Source organism: Ailuropoda melanoleuca, chromosome 5 (assembly GCF_002007445.2).
Source record: "Ailuropoda melanoleuca isolate Jingjing chromosome 5, ASM200744v2, whole genome shotgun sequence".
Taxonomy (NCBI): domain Eukaryota; kingdom Metazoa; phylum Chordata; class Mammalia; order Carnivora; family Ursidae; genus Ailuropoda; species Ailuropoda melanoleuca.
Genome location: NC_048222.1, coordinates 70,940,241 through 70,961,863, shown reverse-complemented (window position 1 = coordinate 70,961,863; position 21,623 = coordinate 70,940,241). Strand labels below are relative to the sequence as shown.

At 38.3% G+C, this 21,623-nt stretch overlaps 1 protein-coding gene across 4 annotated transcripts in view; it reads left to right on the top strand.

Moving 5' to 3' along the window:
• SLC12A6 (solute carrier family 12 member 6) overlaps positions 1-21,623 on the top strand; it is a 92,288-nt gene that overhangs the window by 10,880 nt on the left and 59,785 nt on the right. Inside the window, exon 1 of one of the 4 annotated variants that reach the window (XM_034661219.1) lies at positions 3,931-6,518. The exons of the other annotated variants lie outside the window; for them this stretch is intronic. Within the exon in view, the coding sequence (XP_034517110.1) occupies positions 6,395-6,518 (124 nt within the window). The 5' untranslated portion in view covers positions 3,931-6,394. Of the gene's footprint in view, positions 1-3,930; positions 6,519-21,623 lie in introns of those variants that run through there. 4 annotated transcript variants of the gene reach the window in all.

Here is a 21,623-nt window from a genome sequence, read left to right as displayed (position 1 = left end):
CTGTTTTCAGCTTTTTTTTTTTTTTTTTAGATTTAATTTATTTATTTGACACAGAGAGAGAGACAGCGAGAGAGGGAACACAAGCAGGGGAGTGGGAGAGGGATAAGCAGGCTTCCCACTGAGCAGGGAGCCCGATGTGGGGCTCGATCCCAGGACCCTGGGATCGTGACCTGAGTGGAAGGGAGACGCTTAACTGACTGAGCCACCCAGGCGCCCCTATTTTCCAGCTTTTTAGTAGCATGCTGGTACCACTGATCAAGCCGTAGTTGGATTTTTTATTAAAAAAAAGTACTATTTAATATGTCACTAAAACCTTAACATTATATCTTCAAGATGCTGTCAGGAATGAGCAGAATGACATTTGGTAAAACTCATGTGTTCAAAATGTATGTGGCTTTTTAATTCCAGGGATTTGCTTACTGCTCACTTACTATAGAAGTTTTCTTGCAGAGTGGATCCATTTTTAGCATGAATTACTAAATTCTTAAGAATCACTTCAGCCGGGCTCCTGGGTGGCTCAGTCAGTTAAGCGTCCACTTTTGGCTCAGGTCGTAATCCTGGGGTCTGGGATCAAACCCACCATCGGGCTCCCTGCTCAGCGGGGAGTCTGCTTCTCCCTCTACCCTCCCCCCCTGCTTGTGATCTCTCCGTCTCTCTCTCTCACTCTCTCTCTCAAATAAATAAATAAAATCCTTTTTTAAAAAAAAAAGGATGACTTCGGAACATAGTGTGGTTCTAGATTATTTGTGTATGGTTTTTGTACAATACAGTTCTCAGGTTCTGAGAATGAAGATGAGATACATGTATGATTAGCTCTAAAACTGAGTGATGTAGTGTAACAATATAGTACAACCCGAAAGAGAATCCTTAAGTTGAAAATAATTTCCCACTGACTTTTCCTTAAGTCTTTTCACTACATCTAATTTGTCTTTGTTTTTTTAGTAAATGGGTTGAATAAAACAAAATGCTAGTTGTCATGATTTGTTAGCTGTGAGTAAAAAGAAGCAATTGGGTAGTGTAGCATGGTAAAATGTACTTTTAAAATATTACCCACAGTAGATCCATTCTTCTAAAGAATGGGCAGGCATGCTTTTTTTTTTTTTTTAAACAGACATAGTGTAGTCACAAACAAAGTTTTACTGAAACGGATTAGTAAAATAAATATAATATGTATAATATGTGGCCTGATGTACAAAGCACTATGGGAATAATGCCATTATAAGTGACCTTTTTGCCCTAGCCTGCCCTATGTCTTACTACTTAAAAATACCATAGTTTTTTTTTTTCCTTAATGTAAAACTGTGGATATTTCAAGTCTGTTTGATGACTCTGATTTCAAACAGCATTCAACACTATAAAATCAAAGTTCGGGAGTAGCATTTATGTAACTACCTAAATTTTATGTGAAATGGAATTTGACCCATAAGTGATTTGCTTTATACTTAGATCTAGAGATCTTTATAAAGAGTTCAGTGAACTTCACATCATCGTATTTTTTCCAACATTTTATTATGAAAATTTTTAAACATACAGAAAAATTGAAAGAATACCCGTATCTTTATCCTCCAAATTAACAATTTGCTGTATTTGTTTTACCACATATTTATCCCTTCCAGTGGATCCGTCTATTTTTGAAGCATTTCAAAGTAAGTTGCAGGCATCATTTATGCTTCAACTCTAAACACTTCCGTATGCATGCGATTAATATGTACCATATAACTTAAAATGTTTTTGAGATTCATCCATGTTGCTGAATCCATCAGTAGTTTGTTCCTGGTTACTGTTGAGTAATAGTCTATTGTATGAATATGCTGCAGGTTCTTTATCTGATTGATGGATACCTGGTCTGTGTCCTATTTGGGCTGTTATGAATAAAACAACTGTAAACATACTTGTTCAAAATTTGTATTAAAAATACCCAGACCAGGGGCACCTGGGTGGTGTAGTCAGTTAAGCGTCTGACTCCTGGTTTTGGCTCAGGTCATGATCTTGTGGTCCGGGATACAGACCCTGGTTGGGCTCGATGCTTAGAGTAGAGTCTGCTTGGAATTCTCTCTCTTCCCCCTCTGACCCTCCACCCTGCACAAGCATGCATGTGCTGTCTCTCTCTAAAATAAATAAACCTTTAAAAACAAAAACTGCCAGACCTTTCTCCAAAGTGGTTGTATTATTTTATTTTCCCACCATTTGCTCTACATCCTTGCAACAGTTTTAATGGTGATTTTAATTTGCATCTCCCTGAAAGCCAGTGCTGTTGAGCGCTTTTTCAAGTGCTTATTAGCCATTTATATAACTTCCTTTGTGAATTGTCTACTTAAATCTTTTTTTCCATTTTTATTGAGTTTTTTGTGTTTTTACTATTGAGTTGTAGATGATTTTTATATATTCAAGATACAGGTCCTCTGTCAAGTACTTGTTTTAGAAGTATTTTCCCCCAGTCTCTGAGTTGTGTGTTCATTTTCTTAATGGTGTCAGTTTGTTGTATTTTTTTCCAACATTTATGAAAATTTTCAAACATACAGAAGATTGAAAGACTTCTATAGTGAACATCTGTACACCCACCAGAGTCTATGATTACCGTTTTACTGTACTTTTTCTAACACGTTTCTGTCCATTTTTCTCTTATTTGCATTTCAAGGTAAAGTGCAGATAATAGTTCACCTCCCCCAGATACTTCAAAATACATATTAAATAGAATTCAGTATTTGTTTGCAGGTGTTTTTTTTTTTTAAAGATTTTATTTATTTATTTGACAGAGAGAGAGACAGCCAGCGAGAGAGGGAACACAAGCAGGGGAGTGGGAGAGGGAGAAGCAGGCTCCCAGTGGAGAGCAGGGAGCCCGATGCGGGGCTCCCTGGGATCACGCACTGAGCCGAAGACGGACACTTAATGACTGAGTCATCCAGGAGCTCTATTGCAGCTTTTTTTTTAAGCAAAGTTTTCATACAATGAATTACACTAACTTTAAGTGAACATCAACTAAATTTTGATGAATGCATATGCCTATGGAATCTTAAACTCTAACAAGTTGTAGAATATTACTATCACCCTGGGAAGTTCTCTCATGCTCCCATCCCCACAGAGGCAACCTTTGTACCATAGATTAGTTTCACCTGTTCTCAAATCTCATATGGTGGATTCATATATTCTGTACTCTTTTAAGGCTTCTTTCACTTAACATGTTTTTGAGATTCATCCATATTGTTACGTGTATCACTGAGCCATTCCTTTTTATAGATGAATAGTAATCTTTTGTGTGAATATATCATACTTTGTTTATCCATTCTCCTATGGATATACATCTGAGTTGTTTCCAGTTTTTGGTTATTGGGGTTTTGTTTTTGTTTTTGTTTTTGTTTTAAAGATTTTATTTATTTATTTGACAGAGAAAGAGAGACAGCCAGCGAGAGAGGGAACACAAGCAGGGGGAATGGGAGAGGGAGAAGCAGGCTCCCATCGGAGGAGCCTGATGTGGGGCTCGATCCCAGAACTCCGGGATCAAGCCCGACAAGCCGAAGGCAGACGCTTAAGGACTGAGCCACCCAGGCGCCCTGTGTTTTGGGTTATTGTTAATAAACTGCTGTGAATATTCTTGGACAAGTCCTTTTGTGGGAATATGTTTTCATTTGGGAGGAATAAATACCTGGGAGTGTAATTGCTGGCTTATAGGGGAGAATACTAGATCTTTTTCCAAAATGGGTAAACCAATTTACACCCATTAACAATGTATAAAAGTACCCTTTGTTTCACATTCTCACCAGATTTGGTGTTTCAGTCTTATTAATTTTAGCCATTATAGTGGATATGCAGTGGTACCTCATTGTGGTAGTGTATTTTTTTTTCAGTTTTATTTATTCTTTAAGCAATCTCTACACCAAATGTGGGGCTCCAGTTTATAACCCCAAGATCAAGAATCCCATGCTCTACCAACTGAGCCAGCCAGATGCCCCCATTGTGATAGTTTATTGTACTTTAAATAGCTATTTCTAATTTTTAAAAAAGATGTCTTTATTTGAGAGAGCACATGCGCTCAGGGGAGGGGGGAATCAAAGAGAGAGGGAGAGAAACCTAAGCACATTGTTTGGAGGGGTGAGGGTGGACTCAATCTCAGGATCCTGAAATCAGACCTGAGCTGAAACCAAGAGTTGGATGCTCACCCACTGCACCACCCAGGCGCCCCTAAATAGTTATTTCTTACAGCTTACCTTCTCTATTTAGTCACTCCCCACACAGCACTTACCTCAGCTTTACCAGTCCTCCCTCAGACTTTTTCTGTATTACTTTAACTTTGCCTTCAATTTTTTATGCTTCTGCACTTTTATCTACATTGTACTCTAGAAGAGAGCTATTTTAAAATTGCTGAGCACTGTGGTATCAAAGCATCAAGTTGGTAAATAAATACTCCTGCCACAGATTAACAGGAATGTGTTACCTCCTAGATCTGTAGTTTGGGAATATTCTTAAAGGGGAGAAGTGACAGGATAACGTTTGTACATAAGCTTATATTCACAAGCTGTACACAGATTTATAATGTAAGTCATTGTTCGGGTCCATCAACTGTAGATGATTAGCTCTAGTTCAGGTCTCTTTATTAAATAAATACGAAAGGCAAGATCCTACTGGAAATATCCAGTGGCACTCAAGTATTAAAGAATTTGGAACCCAGAATATGATTTTGAAATATTTGACAATTTGGAAGTTAAGTTCCTTTGAATAAATTAGTAGGGTAGCTACCTGAGTTGTTAAGTATGGAAAAATCACTAAGGGCACACTACACCTGACTTAGTTTCTTTCAAAGATAAAAATAGTTACAAAGACTTCTTAGGTGATAACCTTTTCTCTTTCCTATATCTTAGTAATTTGCAACTTCGGCTGCTTGTTAGAACCATCTGGGAAGTAGGGGAGCTTTTAAAAGTCTTACTACTCCAGAGCAATTCAATCAGAATACCTGGAACAGGACCCAAACATCAGTAGTTTTAAAATCTCCCCCGTTGATTCCAGTGTGCAGCCAAGATTACAAATCAGTGCTATACAGGAACCCATGAAATACAAGTTGGGGGCATATATGAGTTTTCTTTCTATGAAACTTCTCTGCCACCTACTAGCAAGGGTACCACACGTTTTTAGGTTGGGCTTCGCTGTTTGTAAACTCTGCGACTTTGAGCAAGTTCCTTAGCCTAATGTTTCTGTGCTGATTAAATGAGATAAAAGTTTCTAGTGCAGTGCAGAGTACAAAGTAGGTCTTCAACAACTATTGGCTTTCTTTTCTTTTAGAAATAGTATAGGAATAAATGATGATTTTTTTTATTTTTTAATAAATGAGGATTATAAACCATCATTCCTTCTCTGTTAAATTTAGTGCAGTCTTAGATGTCAGGTGTTACTAGCAACAAAGCCCTTATGTTACATCATCAACATGGAAGTTAACACAGGGCTCAATTTACTGAACTCCCTTATCTAAGTTCAGAGATAGGGCTTCCAACTCTATAGTTTATCAGCTGAGCACAGGGTACAGTTATCTGATAAAACACACCAAGAATTAAATGTTACCTGTGTTGAAGGAACTATACACTTCTTAAAGGATTTTCTTGAATTTTCTTTCTTTAAAACACAATGTTTAAGCTCTCCGTACAATTAAAAAAAAAAAGACTGAACTCTTAAAAAATATTTTGCTTTTTTAAAACAAACTTGGACTTTTGGGAATATTAATGTGTCTTCTTGGATGTCGTGGTATACACTAGTGTCTAGAACTATGCCTTGTATAAAATATGGAGACATTCATTGAATACTTGGGGAATTGGTGTTCTCATCTGAACAGTAAGAAATTACTGTTTTTCATGGGCTTTAAAATAAAGCAACAACAGAAGCTTACATACAGTTTGTTTCATTTTCTAAATTGATATAGTACCAGTTTCTCTTTAAAAGGAAAGTTTGTACAATTAACTGTTCCCTAATCCTTCTCGTGTGAAATATGAGGGCAGAGGTTGAGATCGTGACGTGCACATAGGGTTGGAAATAACTGAAGTGAAGGAAATGAGTGGGTGAGTACACAGTGGGCGGTAGTTCATGAATTCTGCCCACTCTCAGCTTTGGCAGCTCTGGGAGAGCTGCCTCAACAGTTCCTGGGATTCTTGAGCGGAACGACCGTAAGCAAGAGGTGGAGTGCTTAGTCCTTTGGAGTGAATGATAAACACAGTGGAAGGCGTGTCTGCCCGCGTCCACTCCCGCGGGGCTGCAGGTCACGTGAACGGAAAGCACTTCCCTATTCCCAGCCTCGGTCTCCCGCAGGCAGTGATTTGAGCTGAAAGGGGCGCAGCGACGGAGAGGCGGGCGGGGAAAGTAGACTGGGAGGAAGTTGAAAAACAGCGAGAGCAAAGGATTCCTAACTCTAACAATGCCACACTTCACGGTCACAAAGGTAGAGGACCCAGAGGAGGGGGCAGCGGCTTCGGTCTCCAAACTGGGAGAGCCCAACTTGGCAGAAATAAAAGCCCTGATTCAGCATTCGGACGAACCAGGTGAGTCCTCAATTTAGGAGCTTTTGGAACCTATGGGCTCTTTTGTCAAAGAAATGGTAAACAAAATATTAAAAATACCTCCTTAAGGATGGGAAGTATTGTGGTTAAAGTCTTTTTCAGTCAACTGTTTCCCTCCCTTGTATATCTGATAACTTCTCTCTTTTCACATTCTGGTTTGTTTTCCCCACAATGAGTTCTGTGTTCATTACCTGCAGGTGAAATTTAATCAGTGGCAATGCATGAAAAGAGTTTTCAAGCAAAAAGAAAGGCACAGTAAAAGTCAGTTTACGCGGAATTTAAATTGCACCTTTTGCTCGGACAGTTTATATCTGGAAAAGTACATAAAGGGGAAGAGTGTGGTTCAGTAGTTTTGTACAGCGGACTCTGCACTTGTGACTTCCCAGGTTATTCAGTATTTTGCCTCAGTTTGCCAGTTAAAAATTAATTCAGTAGCTAATGGTCTAAGAACTCTTTAAGGAAAGAAGTACAATAGATCGTTATGGTGACTAGCATCTGGTTTAGTAAGTTTGACGAATGTGATCATCCCTGTTATTTTCTCTAAACGGTAACAGTCAGACTTGCTGGGGGAATTGTGGTTTTGAATTTTTAAACATGCAATTAAAATGTTAGTTAATATTGTTAAGTATAGATGTAGTTTGAAGCCCTTTATTTTTTAAGTCTATAAATTTCATAAATTGTTGAAAAACTTCTCAAGTATGTGAATAAAGGCTAAAAGAATAAATAACCTCAAAATTCCTTTTAAGTCCATGAATCTAACTTTTCTTTATAGCAAGTAACACATAATTCCTTTCTGTAAACTATGTCTTTATGAATTTTTAAGAATCTATTAACTTACAGACAAGGGCTACAAAATTCCTTTTATTTTTTCCTCCTAGTGAAAGAATTTACCAGGGGAAGATAGAATTTTATGGAAAATCTTTGTCTGCCAGGTTATTTTCATTTTGCTGAATAGTCAAGGGTGATAATAAGCTGAAGTATTTAGCCTACTTTGAACTTGAACCTGGTTCTCCACAACTTTAGCTCAAAGAAGTTAAGGTTTTCTTTTCCTGATCTGTGTGTTTGAAGTTAGTATTTTCTTGGTTGCTTATGTTTGCTGCCCTTAGATTTTATTTATTCAATTTTTTAAAAAGATTTTATTTATTTATTTGACAGAGAGGCAGCCAGCGAGAGAGGGAACACAAGCAGGGGGAGTGGGAGAGGAAGAAGCAGGCCCCCAGCGGAAAGCAGGGAGCCTGATGCAGGGCTCCATCCCAGAACTCTGGGATCATGCCCAGAGCCAAAGGCAGACGCTTAATGACTGAGCCACCCAGGCGCCCCCCTTGCCCTTAGATTTTAATCCCTTTAGGCTTTTGGCTTTGCTATTGTCTTAATTTCACAAAATGCAAACAAGTGAGGTCTATCTGTACCTTATTTAACTTCTTCAATGGTTTTTATTCCTTTCTTTAGCACCTCTACTCTGTTTTATTATTTCATCTTTACTGGTCCCATCATGTTTGACGAAATCTGCTTTACTCAAATTACAACAGGGTTGAAGTCATTTAACCTATTAGCAACTACCTAGAAAAGCTCTAAATATTCTTTGATAGTAGCCAACGTTGTAATAAGTGACATGCTAGGCTTAATTTATGTTCTTCCATAGTTATTGCTTTAGGCAAAGAAGAAGTGACAGATATCATCTAACTTGAATTTAATAAGGTTTTTTATTTTGGCGTTTTCCATGACAGCCTGAAAGTGCCCTCTTGAATGAACTATTGTTTGGTAAGTGAACAACTAATGGGGACATATTATCTAAATTGTATTTTCTTTATTGTAGGGTTAACTTAGAGGGAAAGGAGGGAAACATATGGGGAAAACTTAAATTAAAAGGTTTTTTTGTTTTGTTTGTTTTTTAGGATTATGACATTTTTGAGGATAGATGGTGTTTTGGGAGCAGTTGCTTAAAACGTAATGTTTTAGCCCCCTATTCTTCTGAGTTAAAAATCTAAATTGATTGTGGTTTTGTGGCAAGCACTTCTAACACTAGCCAGTTTTGTAAACAGTCGCCTTTTTCCATGTTTTTCTGTCTGTATCTGTGAGGAGAGAAAAATACATTCTGTCATATAAATGGAACATATTTAGAAAGCAAATCCTTCTTTAAAATGTGTTTTTTTAAAGGTGAGATTTGAACTAAACGGGTAATTTGAGATAAAATAGAAATATGAATATAGACATAATCTAAACTAATTTTAAGAAGTACATTAATCCCTGCCATGCTAGCTACTAGAATGCCGATCTAGTAGAACCCTGCTTAATTAGTTTTGAAGGGAAAAACAGAAACTCAGACTTCCTAACATCTTTTTTTTTTTTTTTTACTTTATTTGAGAGAGAGAGAGAGCGCTCACACAATAGGGGGAGAGGGCAGAGGGAGAAGCAGATTCCCCACTGAGCAGGAAGATTGATGCCAAGCTCCATCCCAGGACCCTGGGATCATAACCTGAGCCAAAGGCAGATGCTTAAGCAACTGAGCCACCCAGGCACCCCTCCTAACATCTTTCTTGGCTGTTTTCCTCCTTCCCTGTCCAGTTTAGGTGCCCCATCCTATGTTTTCCCAGCAACCTGCCCATAGAAATCCTATGAAACACATCTGTATTGTAATCATCTGTTACATTTGTCTCTCTTCCCCCAGCCGACTAACTATAGGTCCTTGAGGATAGAGACCTTGTCAGATCATTTGTGTGTACCCAAAACCAGCTGAATTGCACATAAGAGGCTATTCAGTGAATAGACCTTTTCTCTGCCTTTTTGCAAATACCATGCCAGGTGTTGTACTTTTTTCTTAAGGCTACAAAGGCACAGAAAGTGTAAGTTCCCCACCAAAGGCAGCAGAATGGCTTTGGAGCCAGGGACCTGGCTTTGAATCCCAGTCCTACTAATTATTACTAATTAAGAGTAGTGATAATTTGTATTAATTATTACTTGAGTGACTTTGGGCAAGTTATTTAACTTCTCTAACCTTACTTTACTCTTTAATAGAAGGAATAACAGTACCTACTTTACATGGTGGTTGTGAATTACATTGGAAAATGAATATAAAGCACAACAGCATTAAAAAATAAGAGCTACCTTTTACTTATTGTGATTAGTGGTTTAATAAGAACAAAAAGAAACAGCTTTGGGTAACAGGTGATGGAGAGAATAATAATATTGCCTAGAGGGGACCCTAGACAGGTATCTCAGAGGTTGGGATACAACTGATTCTTGAAGGAGTGTCTGGGAAAGATTCCAAGTAATAGTAAGACAATAGAAGGTATGAGAAGAAGGTACAGCATATGTGGGAAATAAGTTTAAGGTAGTTAGCACATTGGACATGTGGTGAAGAGTGCTAAGAAATGAGGCTACTTAATGAAGGATTATCAATTCCATCTTCTCCTCTCTGTGGGATAGTGGGTGTTAATGCCTTTTTAGAGATAAACCAAGGCTGTGGTAAGTACTTGCCTTGGGCTACATGGTGAGTAGTAGCGGAGCCAGTGTTCAGACTTCTAAATTTTATGTGCTTCCCATCACACCATGATGCCAAATCATAGTTTTTTTAAGAGTAAGTTAACTTCATATCTTGATGTTCATGTGTCCACAGGATTTGGTGTGAGTGTTACCAAATCTGTGATGGTTTCTATAGGAACAGTGCAACTGAATGTTACTGTTTATTGCATTTACTCAATCAGGTATAAATGTTTCATTCTTTCATTTATTTAAATATTTATTGAGTTTGTTAAAGTATTTCTCTGAAATAATTATTCCAAATCTTCTCCCTAACTCCTCAGATCTTCTTACAGTGTCTATGGATTAGGCAGATTTCAGCTGCTGGATTTACCTTCATTTGATACAGATAGCAGACTGGAAGATTTCCCCTTTGTTTGAAATGGGAGTCTAAGGAAATTTTCAGAAACAGACCTGTAAAAGAAAAGAAAGGAACCTGTATTGGTATTGAATGGCATCTCTAGACATTAACTGTCAAGTAATCCAAATGGTATGAGAGCATACTAGGAGAGAGATTTTGTGTTCGAGTTTAAATTTTGTTAAGAACCCACAAGCTGTTAGACTGCTATTAGTTCTGCTTGTTACCCATGAAAGCTTATATTCTAAAGAAGGTGATATGACTACTTTCTTTTACTGAGTAACATTGAAATAGGTTGAAGTAGATAATCAGAGTTTCTTTGTATTGATTTAAAAAAAAAACTTTTCAGGGAGTGCTTGGCTGGCTCAGCTGGTAGACCATGCGATTCTTGATCTCAGGGTTGTGAGTTCAAGGCACATGGTGGGTGTGGCGTCTACTTAAAATTAAAAATATAAAAATTTAAAAAATGTATTTTCTGTAGTAAAGATGTTAAAGTTTTTTTGTATGTGTGTCCTTTTAACTATTCAGTGGGGTTTTTACCAACCCAGCTAACAAAAATTCAGATCTGCTGTTTTAAAATATGAGGGTCAACAGTTTTCCTCAAATATGACTCAGTGAGACATGTTTTTCTGCCTCCCTTCCCAGCCCCTAATAGTCCATCATTGTCAGAAAGAACACCTCTGTGAATTTCAATTCTTTAAAATCTTTTTTTTTTTTTTAAATCTTTCCCGTTTTCCTTGCTTGGTGTCCAGCCCTCTGTGTACCATCTACTAGTTTTGCCCCATAGGGGAAAAAATACCAGATTGGAACTCATTTAATGCTATAAAAATAAAATTTCTCCAAAATATATATACATGTGTCCTGCTTAATATTCTTATATTCTATACTCAAAGCAATGTTTAGTTTAGGATTATAAAAATATTAAGTGTAGTTGTAGCATATGGTAAAATGGTTTCATATTTCAGACTGAATTTAGACATTTGGCATAGGTTTCAAAATAGAATGTAAGCTGATAAACTTTAAAGAGTTTAGCGTCTTGGTTTTGCCAGGTTGAAAGAGGAAATGACTTTGCATTACAAAATATCATCAGCATTATAGTAGTAATTGTTGAGTACCTAGAGTGTGCCAGGCGTGTTACAAATATTGACTTATTTAATTCTCACAACAACCAGGACAGGCAACCATTAGCCCCGTTGTAGAGATGATGAAAGTTAGGTGCCAAGAAATTAGACAGGCTGTTTAAGTGATAGACATGGAACTCAGACGAGGGTCTCCATGATTCGAAAGCTTTTTTCTTTTCACCACACTACACTGTCCCTCTACTTTAAACAGTCACATAATTATTTATTGCTCTGTTGTCTCAGTAGTTACTAATTCTCCTTAGATTCTATTTGTCTTTGTGTATTTCTCAAAATTAATTGAAAGTTAGTTGCTTCTACTTTTTCATGTGTTGGATTTTTTAAAATTTGGTGTAGAATATTTCCACACGTAGAGTACTCTTTCAGATGATACTGAAAATTGAGAAGTCTGAACAAGCAATGAACCTGGTTTACTCTGGCGATCCTCTACTAACCCTCTGCTCCTGAACTTTCTAGGGAGATGTATGCTTACAGTGAGATAGGAATAGAGGCTTCATTAAAGACTAAGTGTTAGTGATGGGCATATGGAGCAAGTGAAAGAATCTTAATATAACTTAATATAACTGAATGTATGAAAGAGGTGTTTATTTTAAAGTATTAGAAAAAATTGTGTTTCTTTTTATGGTTCTTATTCTTAGAGTGAAGGTAGGTAAAAACACAAGTCTGATTAGAGAAATACTAATGTAGGTAGAACAATGACATGGTAAAGATTGAATATGGTTGCATAAATAGTGTAAATGATTTTGATCCATTCCATACCCTCACATAGTGAATTAGGTTTCCTTTCCTTTCCTTTGGGTTCCTTCCACTGCAACATCTAGCCTTTTGGTGACAGGAGATGTCAATGGTTGTATTAAGAATGGTGAACCTATAGTAAGAATCCTTTTCAAAAACTGTCTTTATCTCTCCCCGCCCATCACATTGCCTTTGTTCATATATTTTTTTGTCTGAACTCTTTCCTCTTCTGCCTACTTCCTGTGTACCACAAAAAATTGTACGCACATCATCACAAGACCAAGATGACTTGCCTGACGCTCTTCCCCCACTTTGATTATTGCATCAGTCCATATCCATCAGCACATATACTTTGCAGTATGGCCTGAACTTGCAATGGCTTTGCAATTATATTCGTATCTCTTCAACCATATTGTTAATTACATGAGGGTTAGGGGTAGTGTTTTAATATTTTTTGAAAATTATTTCTATTTTATTATGGAAAATTTCAAACTCACAAAAGCCACAGATATTTGGACTTCACAGAGGCTTTTTAAATTTTTGACCTATTTGCCAGGATTTGGATGTTTTTAGTATTAGTCTGTAAACAGAACTCACTTTTCAGAGCAGGTTCTTGGAAGGTGAAATCTCACTATCCCTCTGTTCCCGATTCCAGCCTGTATCTGCCTTATTTGAGCCAAATGGCCCCTGGATCCAGTGAACAGTTAGGTCCAAGTGAGGCCTGGGCTCTGTGGGAGACCTGTCAGGGAGAGATGGCACAGGACTTGTTCCTCAGGGGCTGGACAAGAGCCTCAGCAGGAGGATAACAGCGGCCTATCCCGGAAAGAGCTTGGCTTGGTAGAGATCCATGGACTCTTGGAGGAGAGAAGAAAGGGAAAGAGCCAGGGGACTGATACCTCTTTGTTTCTGAGGCTGGGAGATGTAAGGAGACTCGAGTGCTGGGAGGCTTCCTCGTGGGCCTCCACAAGGCGGTCAGCTTGCCTGCTGGACCACCTACCTACGGGCATTGTGCCTGCTTTGTCTGTCCATTCTCTGGAGACTGCTACCACTCACTTGTGGTCCTTTTGACAACGAAACCTAAGCCCCCTCTGAGATAATAAAGGAAAAGAACCCATGTAGGGAAGCCAGGCAGTCAGAAAGAGAAAAATCACTTAGAATAAACAACGTGGTAGACTAGCTAAATAGCAATGCTGAAGGAGACCGTAACTTGAATATGAAAATAATAAATAATAGGAGTATTTAAGGAATTTCAAATGAAGTACAAAAAAAGACTTTATAGAGCAAAAAATAGGATTTCCCAGCTAAATACTACTATCTGACTCTTTTTTTTTTTATTTTATTATTATGTTAGTCACCATACAGTACATCCCCGGATTCCGATGCAAAGTTCAATGCTTCATACTATCTGACTCTTAATCCATGTGTAAACACTTTTTTTTAATATACTATCTCCACTAAAATGTGAGCACTGTAAGGGCAGGACCTTTTTCTCCTGTATACACTGCTGATCCGTTGTGAACACCCAATGCCTGGAACACTGTCTTGGCATATGGTAAGCATGCAGTGCATAGTTTTTGAATAAAGGCATGAGTGAATGTGGTCATTTATTGGCCTGGCAGATCTAGTGGAAGAAATATTCCAAAGCACAGAGCCAAAATTACAAAGAGATTGAAAAAAAAAGATAAGAGACTGGGAGGGTAGATTCAGGGCACCCAACCTGGCTAATATAAGTTCCAGAAAAGTAAACAAATGGAGAAGCACTAATTAAACAGATAGAAAAAAATGTCCTGAGCTAAAAGCCTTCAACGTGCAGAAAGACGTTCCAGGGAAGATCGGTGATGAAAAACTCAAACCTAGGGTTATTCTGGTAAATTTTTTGAACTCTAAGGATTCATCTTGGAGGCTTCCAGATAAAACATGATATCTCTATAAAGTGTCAGACTGGCATCATACTTCTAATCCATAGCACTGGAAATTAGGAGACAGTGGAAGAGTATCCACAGATTACCAAGAGGAAAAAAACTGTTATCCCAAATCTTTATTTCTAGTGAAGATATCTCCAGTACAAGGGGGATGCATGTTACATAATACGCAAAAATTTAGAGAATGTGTTACCACTTAACCCCTTAAGTATTCTGAGAATATTTCAGAAACGTTTTTCACCAAATAAATGGGGTGGAAGAGAGATCACAGGGGAAAAGAAATAGAAATAGTAGAAAATGACAGACTCTCCTGGGAATATGTTGTGTAAATGCTAACCAGCAGGACATGCTTCAGGCAACAATTCAATAGTACTTATGATGTAGATGTACTAAATGAGTCAAAGCAAAACCTCAAAATTATGGGAGGAAAAAGAGGCAAAAGCTTTCCAAATGGAGATGAGGAGAGAAAAAAGTGCCAGTAAGCGCCTCCAAAGCTGTTCAGCATCATTAGTCATCAGGGAAACGGGCTCACAACCACAAGGAGACCACTTCACATCCACGAGGGTGGCTCTGGTAAAAACATGGGCAGTAACAAGTGTTGACAAGGGCGTGGGAAGATTGAAGCTCTCATATCCTTACGGTGGGAACATAAAATGGTGTAACCACCTTGGAAAATAGATGGGCAGTTCTTCAAAAAGTTAGAAATAGAGTTACCATATGGCCCAGTGATTCTATTCCTAGATATATACTCAAAAGAAATGAGAATATATGTCCACACAAAAACTTGGAATGTTCATAGCAGCATTATTCACAATAGCCAAAAAGAGGAATAGAAAGAACCCAAATGTCCACTAATTGATGAATATATAAATGAAATGTGGTGTATCCACATAATGGAATATTATTTGGCAATAAAAATCAGATGAAGTTATGTATAACATCCAGTGCTCTAATGAATCATTGAACACTACATCAGAAACTAATGATGTACTACTATACAGTGGCTAACTGAACATAATAAAAATAAATTTTAAAAAATCAGATGAAATGCTGGTAACGTCCTACAGTATGGATGAACCTTGAAAACATTATGTGAAGTGAAAGAGCCAGTCACAAAAGACCACATATTATATAATTCCATTTATATGAGATGTGCAGAATAGGTAAATTTAGGAAACAGAAAGTAGATTAGTTGTTGCTTTGGACTGGGTAAGGTCGGGGAGTGAGATGAAGATTGACTGCTAATGGGTATGAGGACCAAAATGTAAAATTAGATTGTGGTGACAGTTGCACAACAATGCAAATATATTAAACATTGAACACTTAATGGGTGAATTATATGTAAATCATATCTCAATAAAAGTTTTAAAATAAAGGAACTAAGTACCAATACATGCAAAACTTGTATAAATCTCCAAGGCCTTATGCTCAATGAAAGAAGCCAGTCTCAAAAAGTTATATACTGGGGCGCCTGGGTGGCTCAGTCATTAAGTGTCTGCCTTCAGCTCAGGTCATGATCCTAGGGTCCTGGGATCAAGCCCCACATCGGGCTCCCTGTACAGCAGGGAGTCTGCTTCTCCCTCTCCCACTCCCCCTGCTGGTGTTCCCTCTCTCGCTGTGTCCCTCTCTGTCAAATAAATAAAATACTGTATTTTTTAAATTATGGAAGATTGTGACACATTTATTAATAAAAACCTGTTTGTGTGCATGTGTATAGTCACATACACTAAAAATGTTTTTTAAAATTTGTGTACAACATTCACAGCAATTGTTTCCATTTTAACTTCTCTTTAGGTTTGAAACTTTAGAAAATGTTTAATTTAAGCAGTTTTGACCATGACATGAAATCAACGTAGGCTCTTAAAATACCCGAAATGTTTATTGTATGCTCTTAATCCACATAATACAAAGCTTTAGCTCCTTAGTTCTTAGCTCCTTAGAATTCGGGTATTCAGGTCAATTTCCTACCCTCCTCCTTAAGGAGGTGATCTATATGATGTTTAGGTCTCTTCTTCCAGAACCATCTTTTAAAGTGGAGGAAACATGAGGGGCACCTGGGTGGCTCAGTCAGTTGAGCGTCCAAATCTTGGATGGAAGGGAGAGAGGGAAATATAAAAATATATAAAGTGAAGGAAGCATGAAATATATTTTTCTACAGTTCATGAAAAATAGTTTGGGTCATCCACAATGCCAAAGAAGGACATAAGGTATCAACGGTCATCCTGAATGTTTGCAGTAATCCCCAAATCTAAGTAAGGATTACTTCTTGGTGAGAGTTTTCTGTTTTATTAACTATGTCAGTTCTGCCCTCTTCTGCTTCGATTTGGCCCAAGAAACCATCCTTATATTATACTGTGGGCTTTTACTAAATCTGCTTTCTGCTATTATGCTTGCTGTTTCCCAAATTTTACTGATTGTGTGTTAAAACCACAACTCTCTTCATAGATGAATTCTTCAACTTCTGGTGGATTTACTCCTGTATGAAGAGTTTCAGCACAACTGAGTTATTCAAATGAGTTAACATAATTTATGTCATTTTGTTTATGCAAATCTGAAGCCCAAACAAAAAAAGTGGCCTTCTAAGAACATTTCTCTTGCTTGGCACACTCTACTACTAGACAGTGCTGGTTTCCTCGAGGGTCTCTCTTAATCTAATGCTTATGCTTGGCATATGCAGAATGTGAAGGGTATTTTTNCAACTGAGTTATTCAAATGAGTTAACATAATTTATGTCATTTTGTTTATGCAAATCTGAAGCCCAAACAAAACAAGTGGCCTTCTAAGAACATTTCTCTTGCTTGGCACACTCTACTAGACAGTGCTGGTTTCCTCGAGGGTCTCTCTTAATCTAATGCTTATGCTTGGCATGTGCAGAATGTGAAGGGTATTTTCGATGAGCAGCCAGCATTGGTGGCAGATCTGCCTGTATGACCTAGTGTCTCCTTCCACTTCTTCTGTCTAGAGCCCATTGTCCCCCAGGGCCATCCTTTCACCTCTGCCAGCATCAGGCTGTCCCCCTCCCTGCACTACAGTGGGCCCCTGCTGCAGGGTCAGGATTGAGTGGCCTAGATAAGACATGACTGGTCCTGGTTCTTGGTCTACTCAAGCTTCAGCCACTTCCCTGCTGGCGGCTGTTGTCTTGCCACCGCTTCTGCAAACCAAGTCTGATGGATCGGAAGGAAGATTGCTAAGTGAATTCTCATAAATTTTTTCAGGATTTGTGTGTAATGTTCTCTGCTCCCATTGACTCTGCATTTTTACTACTTCCCACCTTTATTACCTTTCTTTCCCTTTTAGTGTCTAGTTTTGTTGGGGAAAATTGGCATGACAGCATTACAGTTAGTTCTTTCAGTGATTTTTTCTTTGTTTCCTTCTGTGTTTGCACTTTCCATTATTAACTTTTTGTTGAAACTAGTCCTGAATTTCTATCTCTGGATATTTTCTTTGAAATCAGTTTATCACCAGTCAATTAACAAGCATTTATTGAGTGTTTTATAGCATGTACAAGATAACTGCTGTGTTACAAAAAGCTATAATTGTCGCAGCAACACAAAAACGAAGTTTGCCCTCAAAGCACTTAAAATGGCACATAAGACCTTGACCCTGCCCACCCACTCCCCTACCCCTGGATTGACTTTTACTGGGCCTCCTCTCATTCTCTTTTCTTTAAAAAAATTTTTTTTGCATTTACTTTTTCCTCTCATTCTTAATCTTGGCAGCTGTGTTGCTGGGGTAGGGACACATGGGTGGTTATCTCACAGCTATGAAAATTGGTGCCACCAAAATTCATTTCCAACTTCAACTGTACTGTTAACACTATTCAGAAATTCTTCTAAGTAATCCTAGTTAGCCTCCTTTCTCAAGTTCTTCACAAAATTTAAAGTGTTTTAAGCTCCTGATCCTCCATTCTCTTATACTCAGCACATGACTGAACTTCTGCTTCTCTCAGTAAGCTGTAATTTCAAAACGCCTTTTCCCAGCATCTTATTGACACGTATCCTTTACTGTCTTCCTTCTTATGTAATACTCATCTGTACCCCTGTGCTCTAGAGCTTTTCTTGCCCTTCCTCTCCTGTGTTTTTTATATTGGCTCTTTGCCCTCCATGTACTAAAACATTCAGTCTCTCTCTCTCCATTTCCCCCTCCCATCCCTTTCTTTCCCCCCTTTTCCCTCTCTTTCACCAGTTGTTGATCCTTTAGTCTCCCGAGTATTTCTCAAATCTGTCCCCTTCTCCCCATCCTCAGTGCTGGTACATTAGTTCAGGGTAGTTCATTGTTCCTTCTTGTCTAGCCTTCTAAAGCTATCCTTATAGTAGCTACCAGAGGAAGTTTTCTCAAATATAAATCTCATCCGTCTACTCTCCCATTTAAAACACTGTATTGTCTCTCCATTGCCTGCAGAATAAAGCCTGTTCTGCTTAGCAGGGCATACATGTGCCTTCATGATCTAGAACATTCCAATTTAACAGTCTCCTAAAGACTGAGTTCAAACTTCACCTCTTCCTTGATGGCTTCTCCATTACATTCTTTGGGGAATGTAATGTATTTTATACAATCCCATATCTCTTTGTCTCTTCCTCTACTATATAGTGCTTCAGTCACCGTGATGTAATTGTTTTACCCATGTGTGCTATAAATCCCCAAGGCTAGGTACTGTGTTCTGATCTTAGTGTATCCCAAGTGCCTAGCGTATCATATTGACACATACAGGTGCTTAGTAAATATTCTTTATTTTTTTTTAAAGATTTTATTTATTTATTCGACAGAGACAGAGATAGNAGCCAGCGAGAGAGGGAACACAAGCAGGGGGAGTGGGAGAGGAAGAAGCAGGCTCATAGCGGAGGAGCCTGATGTGGGGCTCGATCCCATAACGCCGGGATCACGCCCTGAGCCGAAGGCAGACACTTAAACGCTGTGCCACCCAGGCGCCCCTTAGTAAATATTCTTTGAATTAATAGGTTGATTAATGAAAAGATAATACAAGGCAGTATATGCCCAACAATTCAGAGGAAGGTTAAAGCTGATAGAAAATTAAACCTCAGGGTGGGCCTAAGCAAAGAAGCACTTGTGTTGGCCCTTTTGAAGGATGTAGAACTCGGATAAGTAGAAAAGAAAAAAAAAGGAAATTTTCAGTGAGAAATTGGTGTAATCAAAGATACATGGGTCTATGGCATGCCTGGGTGGCTCAGTTGGTTAAGCGTCCAACTCTTGATCTCAGCTCAGGTCTTGATCTCAGGGTCATGAGTTCAAGCCCCAGCAAATGATAAGGTTAGACAGAAGTAAGCTAGTGCTAGATTATAAAGACAGGATGGGGTTTTTGGATCCAAACAAGTAAACCAGTGTCTACTATAGGTGTTTAATCCCTTAGCCTCTGCTGTCACCAGTACCTCCATGCCCAGCCTGAGAATTCACAGTAGGAATGGAGGCAGAGCCTACAGAGACAGTCCTTTCCCTTCCTTAGAGGGACTTGAACCAGTACCCACATGTGATGTCCGGATATAAGTAAGTGAGAATGGTCATATCTTCACAGAATGTTTGGGGACTCCTGGCACTGTCATTAGGAGACCTTTGAAAGTGTTTTATTTGTTAAGCAGTGAAGCAACCTAATAAAGGCAGAATTTTAGGATTATTAATATGAAGGAAAATACAGGATTGTTTGAAGATGGGAGAATTGGTGAAGGGGAGAATAATTGAGCTATTTCAATGGCCCAGGCTGGAAAGAACATGAATCCAAATGATGGCAATGCAGTGGAAAAGAAGAGATGGGTATGGAAGCCATAATTGACTGGACTTCATGAATGAGGGAAGGGGAAGAATCAAAAGTTGAAAACACTATGCTGACTGGTTTTACCCACATTTTTTTTGTCAATGACAAATTCTTTGTTCCTGTCAATTTAAGTGTATGTTATATATTAGGTACAGTGTATTTGTGTGCTAGTATAGACTAATATATAATATTATATTACATATTATATATGGGTTGTAAAATATACCTGATATTATATAAAGGTATATTTTTAGGTATAATAATTCCTATTATATCTCTAGAACTTCTCCACTAACTATGTCCTGACTGTTAATCCCTCTATTTAGGTCTCCCGTTTTCCATTTCTCTCACCCTTATGCTTTTTGATAAACTGTCCATCCTTCAAGATTTAGCTCTGTTATTTCCTTGGCACCATTCCTGACTGCTTTATTTTGTTTCCTTTCCTTTTTGATTCCCACAATATTTGTATCTATATTGTAACAATTATTATTGTTTCATAATTGTATAATTCCTCTCCAAACTTCCTCTTTTTTTTTAGATTTTATTTATTTATTAGAGAGAGAGAGAGAGAGTGAGAGATCATGAGCAGGGAGGAGGAGTAGAGAGAGAAGCCGACTCCCCACTGAGCAGGGAGCCCAATGCAGGACTCAATCCCAGGACCCTGGGATCATGACCGGAGTTGAAGGCAGACACTTAACCAACTGAGCCACCCAGGCACCGCCTCTCCAAACTTCTTGTGTAGAAAGGGTAACTCTTTTGGCATCTGTAGTGCCTAGCACAGTACCTGACATATGGTAGGCATTCAGAGTATTGGTTGAATTAATGATAATAATCCTAGAGACCGTGTTAGAGGTGATTGTTAGCACATGGATGCATTACAGTGGTTTAATAATGATTGTGCTTGCCTGTCTCTAATAATTCTGGCATTCATTTCATTTTGCATATTGCACTTGTTTCCTTGCCTAAAATGCTGCTTTCGTTTTTAGACTTCTATGTAGAGAATTTCAGTTGTTTTCCATCGGCTTTAGATTCTCAGGACTTTTGCTAATATGACCCAACCCTTCTAAGCCAGCCATCCTAGACATATGCCGTGTTTGTTCTGCTCCTGTGATTTTGAGTTCGCTATGATTTTTCAGGTTTTTAAAAGTTCTACTTAAAGCTCATACTGCCTCAATCCATGTTGCTCTCCTTTGGACCCTCACCAGCACTAAAGGCTGTACCACAGGTTTTTGGCTCTGCTACCTTGGACAAATCATTTCAGCTTTCTCTGAGCTAGTTTCCTCTGGAACATGGGAGTAATTCTTCGTCACAGGGTTGCTGTGCAGAATTGGTATGATGATAGCAGGACATGTTCCCTAAATTGAGTCATTTAGAGACTGCCTTTATAATCTTTCCGTTTTTAATGTATCATCTTTGTGTTTAATATTTTTTTTTCTTGAATCGAATCACTGAAAGGAGAACTTTATCACTAAATGAAATACCAGCTTGCTTGCCACTCTATAGAGAATAAACTAAAAATAGATATAATATAAACACTATTAATCTTGCTAGATACTGTTGCCAAGCAGAGGCTCTTAGCCTGTTAAAAAAAGAGATGAAGGGGAGGCAGTGCATCTTACTGGGATAAGTGGTGGTTTTTTTTTTTTT